At 42.1% G+C, this 18,494-nt stretch overlaps 1 protein-coding gene and 1 long non-coding RNA gene across 4 annotated transcripts in view; one reads left to right on the top strand and one right to left on the bottom strand.

Annotated features, from left to right (window-relative positions):
- SUGCT (succinyl-CoA:glutarate-CoA transferase) overlaps positions 1 to 18,494 on the top strand; it is a 473,567-nt gene that overhangs the window by 200,613 nt on the left and 254,460 nt on the right. For all 3 annotated transcript variants that reach the window (XM_075921728.1, XM_006124080.3, XM_006124079.2), the window contains 2 exons: positions 1,051 to 1,122; positions 10,255 to 10,352. In XM_075921728.1, coding sequence (XP_075777843.1) covers positions 1,051 to 1,122; positions 10,255 to 10,352 — 170 coding nt within the window. The remainder of the gene's footprint in view (positions 1 to 1,050; positions 1,123 to 10,254; positions 10,353 to 18,494) is intronic.
- Positions 16,773 to 18,233, bottom strand: LOC142827264 (uncharacterized). Its single transcript, XR_012901871.1, has 3 exons — positions 18,109 to 18,233; positions 17,206 to 17,350; positions 16,773 to 16,902 (listed from the first exon to the last, which is right to left on the bottom strand). It is a non-coding gene; the product is annotated as an uncharacterized LOC142827264 (long non-coding RNA).

Genomic DNA, 18,494 nt, shown 5'->3' with positions numbered 1-18,494 from the left:
GACTGAGGATGAGAGCCTTGAGTGTAGGAGTGGGAGCCGGCTTTGTGGGGGGTCAGTGCTGGGGCAGGAGGGGCTTACCTTGAGCGGTTCCCAGTAAGCGGTGCAGCAGGATACTAAGGCAGGCTTCTTGTTTCGCCTGGCACCACAGATCATGTTGTGGCCCAGAGGCAGCAAGCAGCAAGTTCCCAGCCAATGGGAGTGCAGAGCTAGTGCTTGGGGCCAGGGCAGTATGAAGAGTCCTGTGCGCTGTCACCCCCATCTCACAACACCTAGGAGCTAAGCCTAGGTGCCAGGAAGGCAGGTAGCCTTAGCACTCCCATTGGTCACCTGATCCTACTGCAGCAGTGAAACTCAGTGCCTGACATTCAATGGCCCAGTACTGGGTCATGACCTGTAGTTTGAAAACCACTGATGTAAGGTACCTATAATTTGATGTAATTAGATGTAATTAGATGCACTAGAGGATGTTCTGATGTAATTACTTTGGTTAAAAAGATCACCTCCCTAACTAAAATAGTTACATTGATATAAAATCTGCATAGACCAGACCATAATATTGCATAAGAAAATTGTTCCGTGAGAACAGAGGGTGAAGTTTACTTTTATGTATAGAATCATCAGAAAGGTTTATGTACCATGTAAGCCCCAAGTTTGTGCTAGTGTTCTGCATAGAGGTCATATACATTGTGAAAAAGGTTTTTCCACATACTTGCACAAATCATAGGTGTAATTCAACCGTCTTACAGCCAAGCTACATATCTTTGTACTAAGGAGATGAGTAACATGTAAAATAAATCTATATGTGTTGTGAGCCTTTGAAAGAAGACCTGCCAGAATGGGAGAAATCAAACGGACAATTTCTTTAAATTACTGATTTTTTTTTTCTCCATCAATCACTTTGAACTGCTTTTATAAAACCATAAATTGAATCTGAGCATAATGGTTCACTTGAGAAAGATCTTTGGAAATTTATTAAAGGGTGAAAACTTGAAAGATAGTCACATGCAGTATATTTTAGTCATAATTTGATATCTCTGTTTGTTTTTGTAGGCTTTCAAAACTAAGGATGGCTACCTGGTGGTGGGAGCTGGGAATGATCAGCAATTTGTCACCGTGTGTAAGGTAATGATGCTTAAGATTAATGCCAGTGGGAGCTGTGGGTGCTGCATACCTTTGAAAACCAGACCTCAAAGTTTGGATGGTTTAAATTGACCAAAATATTCCTAGCTTTGTGGGCATCATATAAGCCACACACTTGAGCCCTTTTGAAGACTGAAGACCAGATAGTTGTGTTATTTAATTAATGCTTAATTCAGCGACAGGTATGCTACAGGTAGGAATTTTCAGCTAGAAATGGGAGAATCTTGTGGCATTCTAGTGATAGTTTAGTTCAGATTCCTCTGGAACACTATTCAGCCTGAAAACATTAAAAAAGGGGCATTGTCACCCTTTCCAGGACTATGAACACAAAAGCAGGCCAACTGAAGTCACACACTTAGTTACAGATATGCTGGATTACATTGCTGAACTGAGCCTAAAGTAATACATGGGGTCAAATGCCTTGCTGAATCTGGGCCTAAGAAAAAGTACATCCATTTTCTATATCCTGGTTTGGTTGAAGTGCCAAAGAGAATCTTAGATTAACGTTTGCATATTCAAGCCTTTTATTACCCTGTCTTTAAATACAGCACTACCAAAATGAATACATTTGAACAAAGAAAAGAAAGCAAAGTTATTCTATCTAGAGAGTAGTTTGTGCCACAGCAAAGTGTTAAAGAAGGAAGAACAGGAGTAAAATCTATTTAGCAGAAATGGTGGCTTTTATGTGTTAGAGACTGTTTTCATTATAATTCCCTCCTCCCCCTTTAGAATAATACAATTGTAGGGCGTGAAGGGACCTCAAGAAGTCATCTAGTCTACTCCCCATGCTGAGGAAGGACAAAGTGTACCTAGACCATTACTGACAGTTGTCTGGAAGTTTTTAGGAACAAGATAGATAGTGGTAGAGATTCCACAATCTCCCTTTGCAACCTGTTCCACTTTCATCACAGTTAGAAACATTTTCCTAATGTCTAACTTAAATCTCCTTTGCTTTAGATTAAGCTGATAAATTCCTCTCATACCTTCAGTAGACATGGAGAACAATTTATCTCTTCCTTCTTTCTAACTTACTTGAAAATTGTTAATAGGTCCCATTTCACTCTTTTTCTGAAGACCAAACATATCCATTTATAGCCTTTCCTCATAATTCAGATTTTCTAAATCTTATAATTTTTGTTGCTGTCCTCTGGACTCTCTCCCATTTGTCCATACTTTTCTTAGAATGTTTTGATCGAAATTTAACACGGAAATCTAGATGATGCTTCACCAGTGCTGGGTAGAGTGAGTCATTTACCTCCCATGCCTTACGTACCACAATCCTATTAATACACCCTGGCATAATATTAGCCTTTTTTGCAACTACATCACTTTTTTTAGTCATATTCACGTTGTGATCCACTGCACATTCTTTTCTTCATTACTATTACATAGCCAGTTATTGCTCATTTTGTGTTTGTGCATTTCCTTCTTACTTCACATTTGCCTTCACTGATTTTCATGCTGTTGATTTCAGATCAAGTCTCCAAAGTGTCAGAGTTGTTTTGAGTTCTAGTACTATACTCCTTTGCAACCCCTAGATAACTTGGTGTCAATTCATACATTTTATAAGTAAGCTCTTTGCTGCTATCTTAATCATTAATGAAAATGTTGAGTAATATCAGACCCAAGTCTGATCCCCTTCCCGTGCGTTGCATTAGATATAGCCTCCCAGTTTGACAGTGAACCATTGATTATTACTCTTTGAATTCGGGAAATACTTATCGGATAGTTGACAGGCTAGTCGACTAGTCGCTCCCCCACCTCGCTGCCTTTATCAGAAAGAGACAGCAAGGGAGGAGGAAGCGGTGGGGGTACTTCAAAGCAGCAGTGCTGCATGGGACTAGACCCCGGGCACCATGCGGTACTGCCACTTTGAAGCGCTGCATGCTGCTCAGGGCCAGCTGGGGTGTCCCCAGCTGAACCAGGACTCCACGGGGCACTGCGCTTTAAAATGCTGCGAGGAGCCTGACATTGGGATCCCAGTGGAGTTTCAAAGCAGCAGCACTGCATGGAGCCTGGGATTGGCGGGGGAGTCCCTAGCTGACCCCGGGCTTACTCAGTATTTAACATCCCTACTTTGAATACTTTTTTTAATACCTCATGCACAGACCTTATGGTAAACCATGTTGGCTATTACTTAACACCGTGTGATCTTCCAAATGCTTACAAGTTGGTTGTTTGATTATACGTTCCATTATCTTTCCACATATTGAAGTTCAGGTGACTGGATTATAATTCCCCAAGTCCCCTTTGTTCCCTTTTAAAAAATAAATATTATATTTGCCCTTCTTTAGTCTTCTCAAATCTCATCCATTCTCCATGAGTTCCTGGTGGTTGCTTCAGCTAATTTCTCTAGTGCTGTAGGGTGAATTTCATTCAGGCAAGGTGATTTGAATATATCTGATTCATCGAAATATCCTTTAACCAGTATTTTGGCTAGTGTTCGTTCCCCCTTTTTCACAGTCTCTTTATTTATTTGTCATTTTGTTTACTGTCTTTGCTTCCTTTTTAGTCTGTTTTTGTCATTGCTTGTTCTTCACTCTTTTTTGGGTCTTTCATAAGCAGAGTGCAAAACAAGTAACATCAGTTTTGGAGTCAAATTTCTGGATCTATGATGTCTAAATGGGCTAGAAATTAGGCTCAACATGTTTCCACATTCCTATTATGAATGACTACACAAACAAAGTTTATGGCTAATTTAATCAATTTTAAGTTAACGTTTTATGAACCTCTACACATTCAATTTGAATGAACATCCAAAAAACTTGGTAGTTTATCTGAAGACTTTTGGGTTTGGCATTCTCATTAGAATAAGCTTCATCACAAGATTTCCATTATTCTTCTGCTTTGACCTTATTGGACTAATTAATAATTTGCACTTGTTTAATGCCTCATATTCAGTTATCTCAAAGTGCAAAGCAGTCACAATTATCTGAAACTCAATAGTCTAAAACCCCTCCTACTTAAAAAGTGGGTCTTATTTCCCAGGAATTCCAGGTAACTGTGGCTGTGGCTGGCACATTGCTCTCTTGTGGACTGCTTCCTCTTGTTTCAGTTTGTTCTCCTGGTTGCAGACAGCTGGCCCATGGTTGGCCAACTCAACAGGTTTTCAGCGCACAAGAGTCTGTGCATTGTAATCTCTTCATTGTTCTAAAATTTATAAACCTCATGGAGAAGACTGACAGCTGTCTAAGTCAACACACTTCAGTGTTTTAGGTGACCAATAGAGCTGAGTAAATAATTGATTTTTTGATTTGGTAACTGAACTGAAAAATCCCCTTTTCTCAATATTTGATTTAGGTTAACCTGAAATGGAATTTTGTCCCCCCCCCCCCCCTCCAAAAAAAACCTTTCAAACAAAATGTTTTTTTCTGCTCCTCCTCTATTTTCCAGTAGTCATGTTCTGGCTTTTGGCTGAGTTTAACCTGCATTTTGCCTTTTTAAACATAAATAAAAATCAGTATGTATAATTTCAAAAGTGTTGCAATGAAATGTTTTGACAATAAAAAAATCTTTTTTTTTCCATTTGAAACTGTTTTCCAATTTCACATGGAATTCACTAATAATTTTGGTTGTCCTTAAACTTCCTTTTTAAATGAATAAACTACTTGCAAAATTTTGCCCAGCTCTAGTGACTGGCAGCAATGTCTCTGCAACGACTTGTCTCAATCTGATTGTCCTAGAAGATGGAGCTACATTTGAGAAGGTCTTGGACTGTCATAGCAGAGTGGGGGAGCTCAGTCACTGTGAGTGTCAGCAGTTAAAGAATTATACATTGAAGTGCTATGTAGCTGGCCATTCTTGAGTTCATCATCATGGCATTCTCTAATAAACGAGATGATTCAGAAGTCTTTGAAATCTGTGTATAGAGTCAGGAGGCTCTGAAGACCCTGAACATAGGCTTGTAGACTATAGATTTCAAGCTTAAACTAGTACCTATGCTTAAGACCCCAATTAGTCAAAGGTTTTTGAGTCTTCTGAGACCTTTGAATAATCAAGGTTATACTATGTTACTTACATATTACAACATCCCTGTAAAATAGATAAGGGCAAAAGAGGGATCAGTCCTCCTACTTCTAGGTTGATAAAATGACAGGTGTTTTAACAGAGCACAGCAAAACTACAGAAAAGTTAAAGGCAGGGAGACCAAAAAAAAAAAAAAAAAGCGTTCAACCAGTTTAGTAGTAGTGGGAATTTAGGTAAACATTAGAGATGTAAAATCCCATTTAATTGGTTAACTGGTTAAACATGATGTTTAACTGGTTAACCAATTAAAGGAGGGCAGTGAGCATGGCTACTTTTGACCATGGTGGGCCCAGGCGCATTGCAGGCAGAGCTAAGCCAGAAAACCAGGCTTATTACTTATATGAAAAGTGCCATGAGAACATCAATTGTAACAAATGGCCCAGATTTTCTTTTTATATGCCAATCTAAAAAGATCAATACTATTGGAATCAGCTTCTGTAAGGCATTTCAGTATATACCTACCACAGATGTGCAAAAATTAAATTATGCTGTACACAAGGGGAAAAATGTCGGTTCAGGTTTTGAGCAACAGTTCTCATTGCTTTTTAATCTAAATCAGTTTTGCATATCCTTATTTAGAAAGATTAACATTGCTACTCTTTAACAATAATTATAGACACAGACTGTAGCAGTTAAGAAACTCAGAAGTTCAGTAGGAATGCCTGGTTGTGAACCAGATGCAATATTAAAACTCTTAAAGGTTTGTCCCACTTTAAGATGATGGTAACTTGTGGAACTAAAAAAATGTAGAGAAAGTGAAGAGGCGATAAATTAAGAGTACTTTAATTGCCAGTAGGCTCAAAACACTTAGGCTGCAAGAGGGACCCTCAGCAACTACACAGAACATTAATTCAAATATTTGAACTGGTATCAAAGAGCCTTATTGTGAAGGGTCAGTGCTAAAATATGGAACATACGGAAGCTGTTGCCTGTGAAGATATTCACTTACAGAGATGCAGAAGCCAGCCAGGAGCTGTAAATGATTGCAGACTTTCTGCCTGTACCATATGCTTTTGAAAAGTAATCTTAAAAAGAGAAGAAAACCCACAAATTATTTGTTGAACTAGATCTTTTGATATTTGATTAATTGCTAAAGATTTTCTTTGTAACTTCTCTGTTTTCCATACGTGAACACAGAAGCAACCTATTTCATATTTATCAACAATTTTTTTAAAAAACGGTGTTCTAATGTGGGGCGACTTTGATCTTAATGTGAATTCTAAAACAAAGAGTCATCTCAGGAATGGGCTAACATAGTGGTTCCCAGCCTTTTTCATACCACAAACCGTCAAACACCTTTCACAAACTTCTGGCGGATGGGTAGCATTTTATTTGCATATTTGCACATTCATCATGGTAATTAATTTTAAGAGGTCATGTCTTGTTTTACATTGCATCTGTACGCACACAATACATGTCGGTGTAACAGATCAGAGTTTGCAGATATCTGCAACACTAAAAAGAGTCTGTTAAAAAAATCCTTTCCTTTCTTATCTTGAGCCATTAACACCTCTGTAAGCTTTGAAATTATCATGCAAATGACATGAGCTAGGCCTTTTGTTCTGCTCCTGCCAAAACATTGAGACACAAAGTAACTTCCCTTCTTCAACTGTTACTCTGGCCAGAGGGAAACAAGTTAGACACCCCAAACTCCCCTCTGTCCCCCCCCTCATTGCACTAGTCCCCACCCCTGGAGAGAGGAAGACACGCACAGTTAGGCCCCCCCCAGCCTGTATGCCCCACACATGAACTGGGCAGAGTGGCTCCTGCCTAGCTGGCACCCCTGGGGAGGGCAGGAGCAGCTGCAGCATGAGAAGCCATGATGCTTCCACTCACCTCCAGGACTGGGGGACACACACGGGGCAGGTGGGAAGGTCTGACTCCACAGGGGGTCTCGGTCAACAGCCAGGGTCCCCCTGGAGGTCCCTCCACAGCTGCCCCAGCAACAGTTGTGTCTGTCCCGCCTAGGCCATGCCGCTGCTACACGCCGAGGGGAAAGGAGCTGGAGTAAACACTGGGTCACAGGGGCAGAGCTGCAGCACCTAGTGCGCCACGGGGCAGGCGAAGTGCTGCGAGCCAGCCTCCTGCTTGCTCCCCCAGAAGCCACTGCCCAGCACTGAGATGGGCAAAGGCGGGGAGGTGTCCAAGGACCGTGGGAGAGACCAGCTCAGAGACTGGGGGGGGGGGGGGGGAAGGTGTTCACCCCATGTATGGGCTTGTCAAGGCATGGGCATGGCCTGGCAGGCAGCAGTTCCAGTCCGCAGACCAGCATTTAGGAACCACTGGGCTAACATATATAACAAAAGAAAATGAACACCTTTTGGAAAAGAATAGCCCAAATTATTAACCTCAAAATATTGATTCTTAGGCATTTTAAAAGCCAGTTCTAGTGCAAGTGTTCTTGAGAGGTTAGGGAATAAGAGAAATAGTCCAGCTTCAAAATAAACACAGTGAAGTAAGTAAAACAACACTGGCCAGATGGCACAGTAAGGGCTGCTCTACACTACAAGATGAAGTCTATCTAAGATATGAAATTTGAGTTATGACAGTAGCATAACTTAAGTAGACAAAGCTTAGATCTACTTACCATAGTGTTCACACTGTGCTCTCCCATTGACATGGGTGGTCAGTGAAGGTAGGGCTGGGGGAGGCAAACCCCTCCTCCATCTCTGCCCCTTACATTGAGGTCCTGCCCCCCCATGGAAGCCAAGCTGCCTCCCCACTGCCCCACCAGGGGGAGGCTGGGCAGCATGCCATGCTTCCCACCACTACAGAGAGGGGAGGAGGGCAGTAGCATGCATCCCCAGCCGCCCCAGTCCCAGAGCATGGGGTAGGAAGGCAGGATGGTGAACAGGCACCATGTGTCCCAGCTTCCCTGACCCTGGAGCAGGGATAGGGAGGGTGGCGCATGGCTCAAGCCTCCATGACCTGGTGCATGGGGAAGGTGGGTGGCACACAGCCCCAGCCTCTCCAGCCCTAGAGCATGGGGAGGGTGGGCGCTGGGGGCAGCAACACTCCACCCCCAGAATGCCTACAGTATGAGTATGGGCGGGGCCAGGCTGGCAGTTTGGGAAGGCAAAGCCTTTCCCCGCCTATTATACCAGACACCCATTCCCGTCAACTCCCATTACTCATCTCATTCTGGTGGAGAGCTAGAGTCAATGTCTGAGTGATCAGCAGTTGATTTAGTGGGTTTTCACTAGACCCACTAACTAAATTGATCCCCGGTGGACTGGTCAAAATGTTGATTTCGGCTGCCATGGAGACATGTCCATAGGGTGAATTTCAGATAAGAACATAAACATAAGAACATAAGAACGGCCGTATTGGGTCAAACCAAAGGTCCATCTAGCCCAGTAGCCTGTCTGCCGACAGTGGCCAGCACTAGGTGCCCCAGAGAGGGTGGACCGAAGACAATGATCAAGCGATTTGTCTCCTGCCATCCCTCTCCAGCCTCTGACAAACAGAGGCCAAGGACACCATTTTATCCCCTGGCTAATAGCCTTTTATGGACCTAACCTCCATGAAATTATCTAGCTTCTCTTTAAACTCTATTATAGTCCTAGCCTTCACAGCCTCCTTTGGCAAGGAGTTCCACAGATTGACTACACGCTGTGTGAAGAAGAACTTTCTTTTATTAGTTTTAAACCTGCTACCCATTAATTTCATTTGGTGTCCTCTAGTTCTTCTATTTAGGAAACTAATAAATAACTTTTCTTTATCGGCCCTCTCCACACCACTCATGATTTTATATACCTCTGTCATATCCCCCCCTCAGTCTCCTCTTTTCTAAACTGAAAAGTCCCAGTCGCTTTAACCTCTCCTCATATGGGACCCATAATAGGATAATTGCTAGTACTTGTGTTTATCACTTACCTGAGCAGTCATTCATTCACAGCTGGACTGTGACCACACTTCATTCACACACGCAAGCGATGATTCTTAGTTGCTGTCAATCTATGACAGATTCATAGAGATTAAAGGTTAGAGACCAGATCTAGAGATAGCACTGCCATCCTCAAGGGTCAGTTTTGTTATGGTAGTAGACATGAGTCACCTGTGGACATACTTTTCATGTTTAGATGGTGACCCCTTACAATGGCCAAGTTGGAACCAAGATAAGCAAACTAGAATCTCTCTCTCTCTCTCTCTCTAAGCAAGACAGAGAGAACATGTATTATCCTTTTCTTTTTTAGGAATTCTCCCTTTCCCCTTTATAATGATATAGGACTTGTTTTGATTTTTTTCTTGTGGAACACAAATCAATTGGGGTTAATACAGATAGGTCTTAATAGCCCAGTGGCCTTCTTCTATCCTGTTAAAGTTCCCATAAAACTGCCAGATTCCTGTTGCCACATTTTAAAATGTCCCTGTTCAGTCTAATTCCACTTTGTGCATGATAGTTAAATTTCCAAGATGTCAGATGGGAGTTATTTTAGACAATATACGGTATTTTTCCTTTTTATTAGGTTACACTACCTTTTTTTGGTTTTTTTTTCAATAATGCTTCGTTAAATAATAATGAAGAAAAAATGACATCTCAGAGGAAAATGCTTGCTTTTAATCATTGTTTTAATACAAAATACTGAAATAGAAAAAACTCACTTAGACATAGCTTTCCACTATTTACCAGAATTATCAAATACAATCAGCATATCTTTCTTTGTGATTCTGTGACACATAACTCAGTAGCATGGTCCCATAGAAAGAACTGATGCCTTTTTTTTTACACTGCTATGTGTCTGTATCTGTCTCTACTGCTTCCCCGCTACGACCACAGTTACTTGCAATATTTGTACTGTACTAGAATGTATAGTATCGATGCCTAGAGACTATAAAGAGCAATGGACTGGAATTCGGGAATCTCATTCTGTTCCCATCTCTTTCCCAACTTGCTCATGACATTGCTTGGGTAATGTATCCTCTCCCTCTTTCCTCGTAACATTTTTAAAATGAAACAGCCACCTAAAAGAGAAGGTGTTTTGCAAGTTACCGTATACTCTTATGAGTTTGCTTGGCTGCACAAATGATCTTTACATTTGCCTGCTAAATGCATTTCTTATTCACTATATTTTTGTTTTCATTTAGATCCTGAATTTGCTTGAAGTTAGTAAAGATCCTAGATATAAGACTAACAAACTCCGAGTGCAGAACAGGAAACAGCTTATTGAAATATTATCAGCCCGGTAAGTTTATTAAAGTAGAGAATATTACTGTAGTACACTAATCAACATGGTAACAGTAAATGTCTCATCATTTTCAAATTTCAATCTTTTGGAGTATTTTCTTTTTGTAATTTATTTAGACACTTACATGAACCGTATTCTTAAGAGGAGTATCTGACTAGTAGGTGAGTAAGGCACTAAGTAATAGCTTTGCATTTCTATTACTGAGTGCCTTTAGTAACCTGGACCTCATTTAGGAAGGCTGTGCTTTCCACTTGCACTTCTGGTGAGTTGTGGATAAGGGTCAGTTTTGTACAGAAGGCTCTTGGTGTTGAATTTGCTGCTTTCAGGGCTGGAATTAGAAGTTTGTTCTGAGGGCCCTCAGTCCCAAGGGATCTTCTGCTGTGGAGATCTTAATCTTCTGTTTCTACAGTAAGTTAACTTGTGCGTCTCTGGTCACCTTCTTGGCTTAGTCCTTATGTTTTTGAACACCACACTCATTGACCTCATTGGTCCATGTGGAACACAAAATAAAGGGTCACCCTCCTAAGAAAAAGTCTCTTAAAGCTCCTGAAAGACTTGTGATCTCTTATTTTAGATTTTCTAAATGCCCTGAAGATCATCCTAGTATGTTTAAAATGTCATGTCTGTGGTACCTTCCTCTACTTAGATGAACAAGATGATGATAATGAAAAATAGAAGGAGGAATACTGTTAGAGCCATCTATTTGCTTTGTGTGCTGTTCTGAATAAGAATGTGGGCTACTCATCTGTATAACCAAACACACAGCCCACTTCACCAGGTCTGAGAAGTTGTTGGAGTGAATAGCAGAGACATTAAGTCTTGAGCCCTCAGTGATCCAAGAAAAGGCACTGCAACAGTTTTGATTCTTTTTAAAGATGGGGCATGTGTCAGTCCCTATAATTCTCTATTAGTGCACTAGAAACCTCCTTTCCACTTCACCTGGTTCCGGAATGTTTTGGTACCAACTCTCTTTTTTTTTTAAATTGTAATTAATAGGGATGTTAAATTTGATTAATTAACTAATCAAATAGACAATGGGATTTCCATTGACTATTCGATTAGTCTATGAGGGTGCCTCGGCCTTTGAACTTTAGCAAGAACCCCTCAGGGAGCATGGGAGCAGCAGCGCTCCCTGCAGCGCCTCAGCTTTTGAAAGGTATAAGAGTCCTGGCAGGGCTCTTGTACATTTCAAAAGGAAGCTCCACAGGGATAGCGGGGCACTCCCCCACTGGCCTTGCCTCCCTGCAGCAACTGAGCCTTAAATGTACAAGAGCCATGGTGAGGCTCTTCTACATTTCAAAAGGAAATCCTGTAGGGAGTGTGGGGCTTCTGCTTTTGAAAGCAGAATCACAATTGACTACCCGACATAGTCAATGAAGCTGGGATTTAATTATCCCCGGCTTCATTAAAATAAAAATGGCCACCACGCTGTGCTGGCTCAGCTGATCATCGGCACAGCGCGCAAGTCAAGACACGGATCAGTCAACAAGGGAAGCCTTTGTCGACCACTCCCTTATGCCTCATGAAACGAGGTTTACAGGAGTGGTCGACAAAGGCTTCCCTTGTCAACTGATCCGTGTCTTGACTTGCGTGCTGTGCCGACGATCAGCTGAGACGGCACAGTGCGATGGCCATTTTTATTTTAATGGAGCCAGGAATATTTAAATCCTGGCTTCATTGACTATGTCGGGTAGTCTAATTTACATGCCTCTGACAACAGAGGCATGTAGTCTAGACATACCCATGGGGTTGCATCCCTCACTAATGCTAAGAAAGCTGAGCATGTATAACTGAGGGTTCAAATTCTGTGTTCCCCTCTGTAAAGCTCCAAGGCTGGTTTGGGGCTATTATTTGAAAATTATTATTTTTTCTGTGTATCTATTAAGTTGATATGGCACATATTCCAGATGTTCTGTATGGGTGAGGATCATAGCCAATACAGAGTTCTCCTGTTTGGACACTAAGCAGCTCCAACCATATTTGCTAATTGCCTAGCTATACTTTCAACCCACTTCTGAGGTATACATACTCATGCTTGAACCATTCATTGAGGTGGAGAGAAGTCCTTTTGTGACTCTCACTCTGTCAAGTTCAGATACCTATGCAGCAAAATATGAATAGGGTATCAATCACAACGGTCTCTGATAATACCCTGAAACAGTCAAGATGCGGTAGACAATTTCGCAAGGATGCCTTTAATCCTCTTTTATCCATTGTCTCTCATTGTAATGCTTAGAATGCATGGGGCTTGCTTAGATCATCCCACAGTACAATCATGTTGTAAATCTGAAGAGAATAAGTATCATAATAAATAATATGTAAATATAAAAATTGTCAAGAGAAGTTCAGCTATCTTGCAATGATTTCTTTGCTTAAATGAGGGAACAGGCTAATGCACATCTTTTCGGACAATACTTAAGCCACAATGTATGTAACTGTATGAACTGGCAGGGATGAGAGCTTTTTCTTAACCATGCTACTGAGGGGGAGGGGATGTCAGGTTCTGCAAATGGTAGGTGTGTCATCTTGTCACAACTCTGCCATTTTCCAGGAAGATGGACATCATCTTGACATTTATTCTGAGAAAAATTCATTGCTCAGATAGTTTCTCAAGCGAGCGATAGGACTTTTGTCTTTCACGAGTAGGGAAAATGTCTTAGACTCTTTGCAACAAAAGAGAAGATGGAGGTTCTCTGATTGTGTTTCAGAGGTGGTTGAGAGTCTGTCTGTTCTTCTTCATGACTAGATTTTGTGTCTTCCTTCCAGTACCTGGGTCATCAGGAAGTTCAAACAGCGCAGAGTTCCTGCAGTGTTAATACAGTAGTTTCTGCTTGGTACATTGATTCTCAATCTCAGACTTCCTAGGTCTGACACATCTCCTGTCCAGAACACCAAAGTCGTGATAATCTGATACTACCATGATGTGAGCCCTAAAAGTTCTCAAAGAGGCTCTTCATCCAGATTCAGTATTTCTACTCTTGGTGGACTTTGGTTATAGCTTGTTGTTGAGTTCTCATTTGGGCTCTTCCCAGGAAGCTTAACATGTCTCACTTGGAGCATTCAGAAGGAGAGACTTATGACTCCAGTTTTACTTTGTGTTTTAAGGAGCATTGTTAGCTTTTCGCTTCCACTGCCTCTCTAAGGGTATGTCTACACTACCACCCTAGTTCGAACTAGGGTGGTAATGTAGGCAACCGGAGTTGCAAATAAAGCCTGGGATTTGAATTTCCCGGGCTTCATTTGCATAAAGCCGGGAGCCGCCATTTTTAAATGTCCGCTAGTGCGGACTCCGTGCCGCATGGCTATACGTGGCACGGACTAGGAAGCCTAGTCCGAACTACCTAGTGCGTGCCGCGTGTAGCCGCGCGGCACGGAGTCCGCACTAGCGGACATTTAAAAATGGCGGCGCCTGGCTTTATGCAAATGAAGCCCGGGAAATTCAAATCCCGGGCTTCATTTGCAACTCCGGTTGCCTACATTACCACCCTAGTTCGAACTAGGGTGGTAGTGTAGACATACCCTAAGTTTGTAATATTTGTTACCACTAAAGCACCCTGAATTATTCTGGAGCGCTGTCAAAGTCCATATGGCAGCCATATAATCTGACAACAAGGATTTTGTAAATTCATCTGGCTGCCATATCAGCTTCAGTGCAAAGATTTTCAACCTTTGTACATTCTTTTGGGAGACCTTAGTAAAGAATCTCCGAACAGCCACAAGCCCTGAACAAAAGACATTGAGACTAAAAAAGAGAATACTATCTACATTGCATGCCTCTATCTTTGTCTTTCACTTCTGACTTAAAACTTCGTTAGCCCCTCTTCTGCCAGGCTTCCTGGTAAAGATTTAAAGAAACAGCAAAGATGTCACCACACTATCATTAATATGTTTTTAAAATGGAGTAGTTCATTTTTTCTCACCTATTTTGTGAGCCACTCCTTTCTTGGGACTTAATTTTAGTGCATCCAAAACTAACAGTCTCATGGTTTTACAAGGATATATATGTATGGTAATAACCTAGAGTTCAGTTGATATCTTCAGTAGCTTGTCTTGGTGGCTAGATCTGTTGCTTAGTTTGGGAGTGCTGTTCTACCATCTTCGTTTAATTGCTAATCCTCATACTTGCTTCTTAAATGGACTGTTGCTGGTAGCTGCTCCTGAATGTAGGCTCGATGAACATAATACTTGAAAAAGAAAGAAGGCTGGTATTCAAGGTATGCTTGTTCTTTGGGATGATTTATACTTCCCACCTGCCTTTTTGACATCTCGTTTGCAACTGAATACAGATTAAGTGGACAGCAATTGATATAGAGTTGGGACTGTATGACTTCTTATATAATTTCATAATGAATGTTTGGTTCCTGCATCTCCTCCCCTTTCACCCCCCAGGCATTGTTGTTTTCTAGAGTTTTACAGTGTTTGGCTTGGCACTGAAGGCAGATGTATTTCCCTATGAAGGGCACATTTGGATTGGCAGTCTAAGTACCAGCAGCTGTTTTCATTCCAGTAATCTTCCTTTTTTGTTAATAGGTGTTTCTTCTCTTCAAAGTCTTTATTGAATGCCAAAAGGTCCTCATGTTTTACAATTTAATTTCTCAGATTGTTTTATTAGCTTTTTTTTGTTTCTGGTTAGCTCTTTTTGTGACTGTCTCTCACATTCAGTTAATATAGAGAGTAACTCCTACGCAGGTATTTTCCCACTACTTCAATGATAAAAATGACTACAGGGAAAATAATGATATTCTCTGCAATCTCTGAATCCTCTTTGGTTTCCTACATGTAATACATTCTGGGGGTAGTAGTGAACCCATTGGTTCTCCTGCAAATTTCCTACTTGTGATCTGCTTCAGTGATGCTTTTTTAATTCCTTTGTATAACCTTAGTGATTATTTCATCGGTTATCTCATTGCCGCCTTGGTGTTTACATCTTGCTTGCCAAGGTTTTTTTCTATTACATGTTGCTTAGGCTGTGTCTACATTATGAACTAAGGGTTTTGGGAAGCTTTATGCTTGGCACTGGTAAGGAGTGCTATTGTTGCCTCTGCTACCACAGGTATGCTACTTTTTATATCCATGCCATCTCTCACTGAGCTATGTGTGAGTACACAGGCTGGGGAGCCAATATGACTAAGGTAGGTTCCAAATCAGGAGAAGTAGCCACAAACTAGTTTCTCAGAGGAAAAAAGGCAAACTGACACTACCTCATAGTATGTGTAGTCTTAGGCTGAATTTCCATAATATTTATGTGCAAGTTCTGCTGTTGCTTGTACACACACATTGAGTGTAGATCCCTTCAACACTACTTTATGTGATGTTATTGTAAATTAATTTGGCATTCAGTGTTGAAACATGGATTGTAACAAAAAACATAGGCATGAGTTTCTATACACATTTCATGGAAACTTTGCATTTATTTGCTATTGGATAGTTATTTGTAAAGTAGCCAAGTTTGATATGGCAACCTTTTGAAATGTAGGTACTTTGAAATGTAGGAGAGTTAAATAAACAGGTCTTGTTCATGAGTACTGGAAAATTTCAATCCAGAAAGTCCTTCCATTTGTGTTTAAAAAAAATACCCAAAGAGAATCTTTATGAAAAGAAAATCAGTTCATCATGATATGGGTTCCCACAGCAATCACTAAACAAATTCACATCATCTGGAGACTTAGAAATATTATAGACTTAGAATCAGAGCTGTAAGGTCTGGAATGTACTGTAGTAGCACATGCATTGTAACACTATATTGTTAAGCTTCTAGTCACCTCAGTCTTAATCCTGGACACCACAGCTGTGGAATGTTGCATATAAAAGTGCAAGAGGAAAAGAAATGAGCAGGAAGGAAGTACAGGGGAACATGATCCTCCATTAATGAGAGGTTGCTAAATTATTCCCACTCAGTCACAGGAAGTAAGGCTCTGGGGAGAAGTCCATGTTGAAGTGCCTCATTTTCATGTTGAAGAGCACATTTAGAGTCAACGTTTGATGAGACATACCTATTCTCCACAACATCCTCCTTCCCTTATTTTTTACCATAGGATCTTGAGGATGGTGGTTGTCATGGAGCATAGCAATCTTGAACTCCTTGCTTAGAATGTTAAGATGTTGCAAGTGAAAATTCAGGATTCTTGTCACAAGGGACTTTAAGTAAGAAGTGGGGTTTTTAATGTTTTCATGTTTCAGGGATTAACAAACAAAATAAAACATTGCTCCAAAATTGAGAGAAACTGTGAGATTTTAAGGGTGTGAAATTGTGCAGAATGAAATGCTAAAAAGTTTCAAATACAATTTCCTGGGAAGCGTCTTAACATTTTGCAGGACTCTCCTTTTGAACGTCTGTGTTTAAGTCTCAGGGCTCCATTTAAACAAAACAATAAATATCTAGCAGTACAAATTGTTGACCTAGGTAACTCAGGAGATCAACACTTCTGGTGTTCATTATGATACTTGCAGTCATTTGTAAGTGAAAGGAGTTGAATGCTCTCAAACATTTGGTGTCTGTCTTCTCTCTCTTTCTCTCCATTTAAAAAGCTCCTAATCACTGTGGTATCTAGGTGTGAAAATACTAATTGGAGAATGCAGAAGAATGTTTCCATAAAGCTGCCCTGTGATGGGGCTGGCCAGCCCCGCACTGAACTGGAGGGGGGAGGGGGAGAGGGAGGGAGGAGAGCACATCTATTGAGTAGAAAACCCACTCCCCCATAGCCCTGCTGGGCATGCTCACAATGCAGCCCAGGTATAAAAGGCTGCAGGGCTGCTCAGTTGGGGCTGGCCACTGGAGAGGAAGGAGCTCCTCTCCAGACAATGGAACCACAGCCATTGCAGCTGGAACCAGAGGCTCTAGACCAGGTACCTGCCGCTGGGTCAAGCCATACTGCACCGCCACCTGTGCTGTGCAGCCCCCCGAGAAGCCGTTGCTGGCCCAGCCACTGCAGACTCCCAAGCCACGCCTGCCAAGGTTGTTGCTGTCGCCGGATCCGCATCCAGAGGTGGGACTGCTGCGGACAGGGTGAGGGGGTAGGAAGTAACCCAGGGCAGGGACCAGGCAAGGTCCCGGTAGGCTCAGCGAGTTTCAGGGAGAACTCCCTGCTGAGCCAGTGGTGGGAGCCACCCGCCCCTGATAGGGCCCTGGGTTGGGGCTCGGTGGAGAGGGAGGGCCTGGGACCCCCTACCCCTTCCTCCCAGATGATTTGGGGATCCCAGAAAGGACTGGGCTGCTGGGCTCGCGCAGAAAAGACCTGGCTTTGGTGTTAAAAGGGAAGGGGCTGGTGACCCCGCCACATGCCCCCTCATCCTGTGTGGCTTAGATTCACACATTATAAGATCTTTCTGCAGTTCAGCACAACTATGCAAACACTTCAAAACAAAAATGATCTCTGAATATTTCTATTACTCGGAGAAGACAAGTAAATTAGAGGGCATAGGGAACAAAGTAGAAATTGTACAGCATAGCAGAGCTCTGGCTTTGCCCTTGGGTTCTGCACTTCTGGCAGACAGCGTTCAGCCTCAGAGGCTCACTATGACCCTTTACACGGCCTCTTCTTTTTCTAGAGGCCCGGGCCACAGCCTACAGAGCCATACTCACCACAGGCTAGTCCATAGTATGGGATGGAACCCCTCTAGAGTCCTGGTCTCATTACCCAGGGACAGACTATGTAGTGGTGTGGGAGAAGTTGAGGGAACCTTGGCCCACTCACTAGTCTGGTTTCCAGGCCAGGGACTTTAAGGCAGCAGCAACAGATCTCTGTCTCCTTACCCCCTCCAAACTCCTTGCATGCCTCTGAACTAACAGAAGAGGAGCCCTTTTAAGCCAGTCTCAACTGGTTCTTGATTAGCCTCAGGTGTTCTGATTAGCTTGTCTCCTTTGGCTCTGGAAGGTTCCTCATTAGCTCCAGGTGTTCCAACTGGCCTGATTGTCCAACCTAATTCTGGAACGTTCCTGCTGGTTCTAGGCCAGCCCCTGCCAGTTTACCCAGGGAACAGAGACCTGCTTAATCTAGGGATAACATACTTCCCTTCTAGCAGTCTTCTGTAGGCCTCTGGCCCAGGGCTAGATTACCCAATAGGCAGACTAAGCATGTGCTTAGGGCACCAGCAGAGCAGGGGCACCCCCCCCCAAAAAAAAAAAAGAGATTTTGCGGT

Source organism: Pelodiscus sinensis, chromosome 2, assembly GCF_049634645.1.
Source record: "Pelodiscus sinensis isolate JC-2024 chromosome 2, ASM4963464v1, whole genome shotgun sequence".
NCBI lineage: Eukaryota > Metazoa > Chordata > Testudines > Trionychidae > Pelodiscus > Pelodiscus sinensis.
The sequence above is the reverse complement of the archived record's forward strand: the minus strand, read 5'-3'. Positions and strand labels throughout refer to the sequence as shown.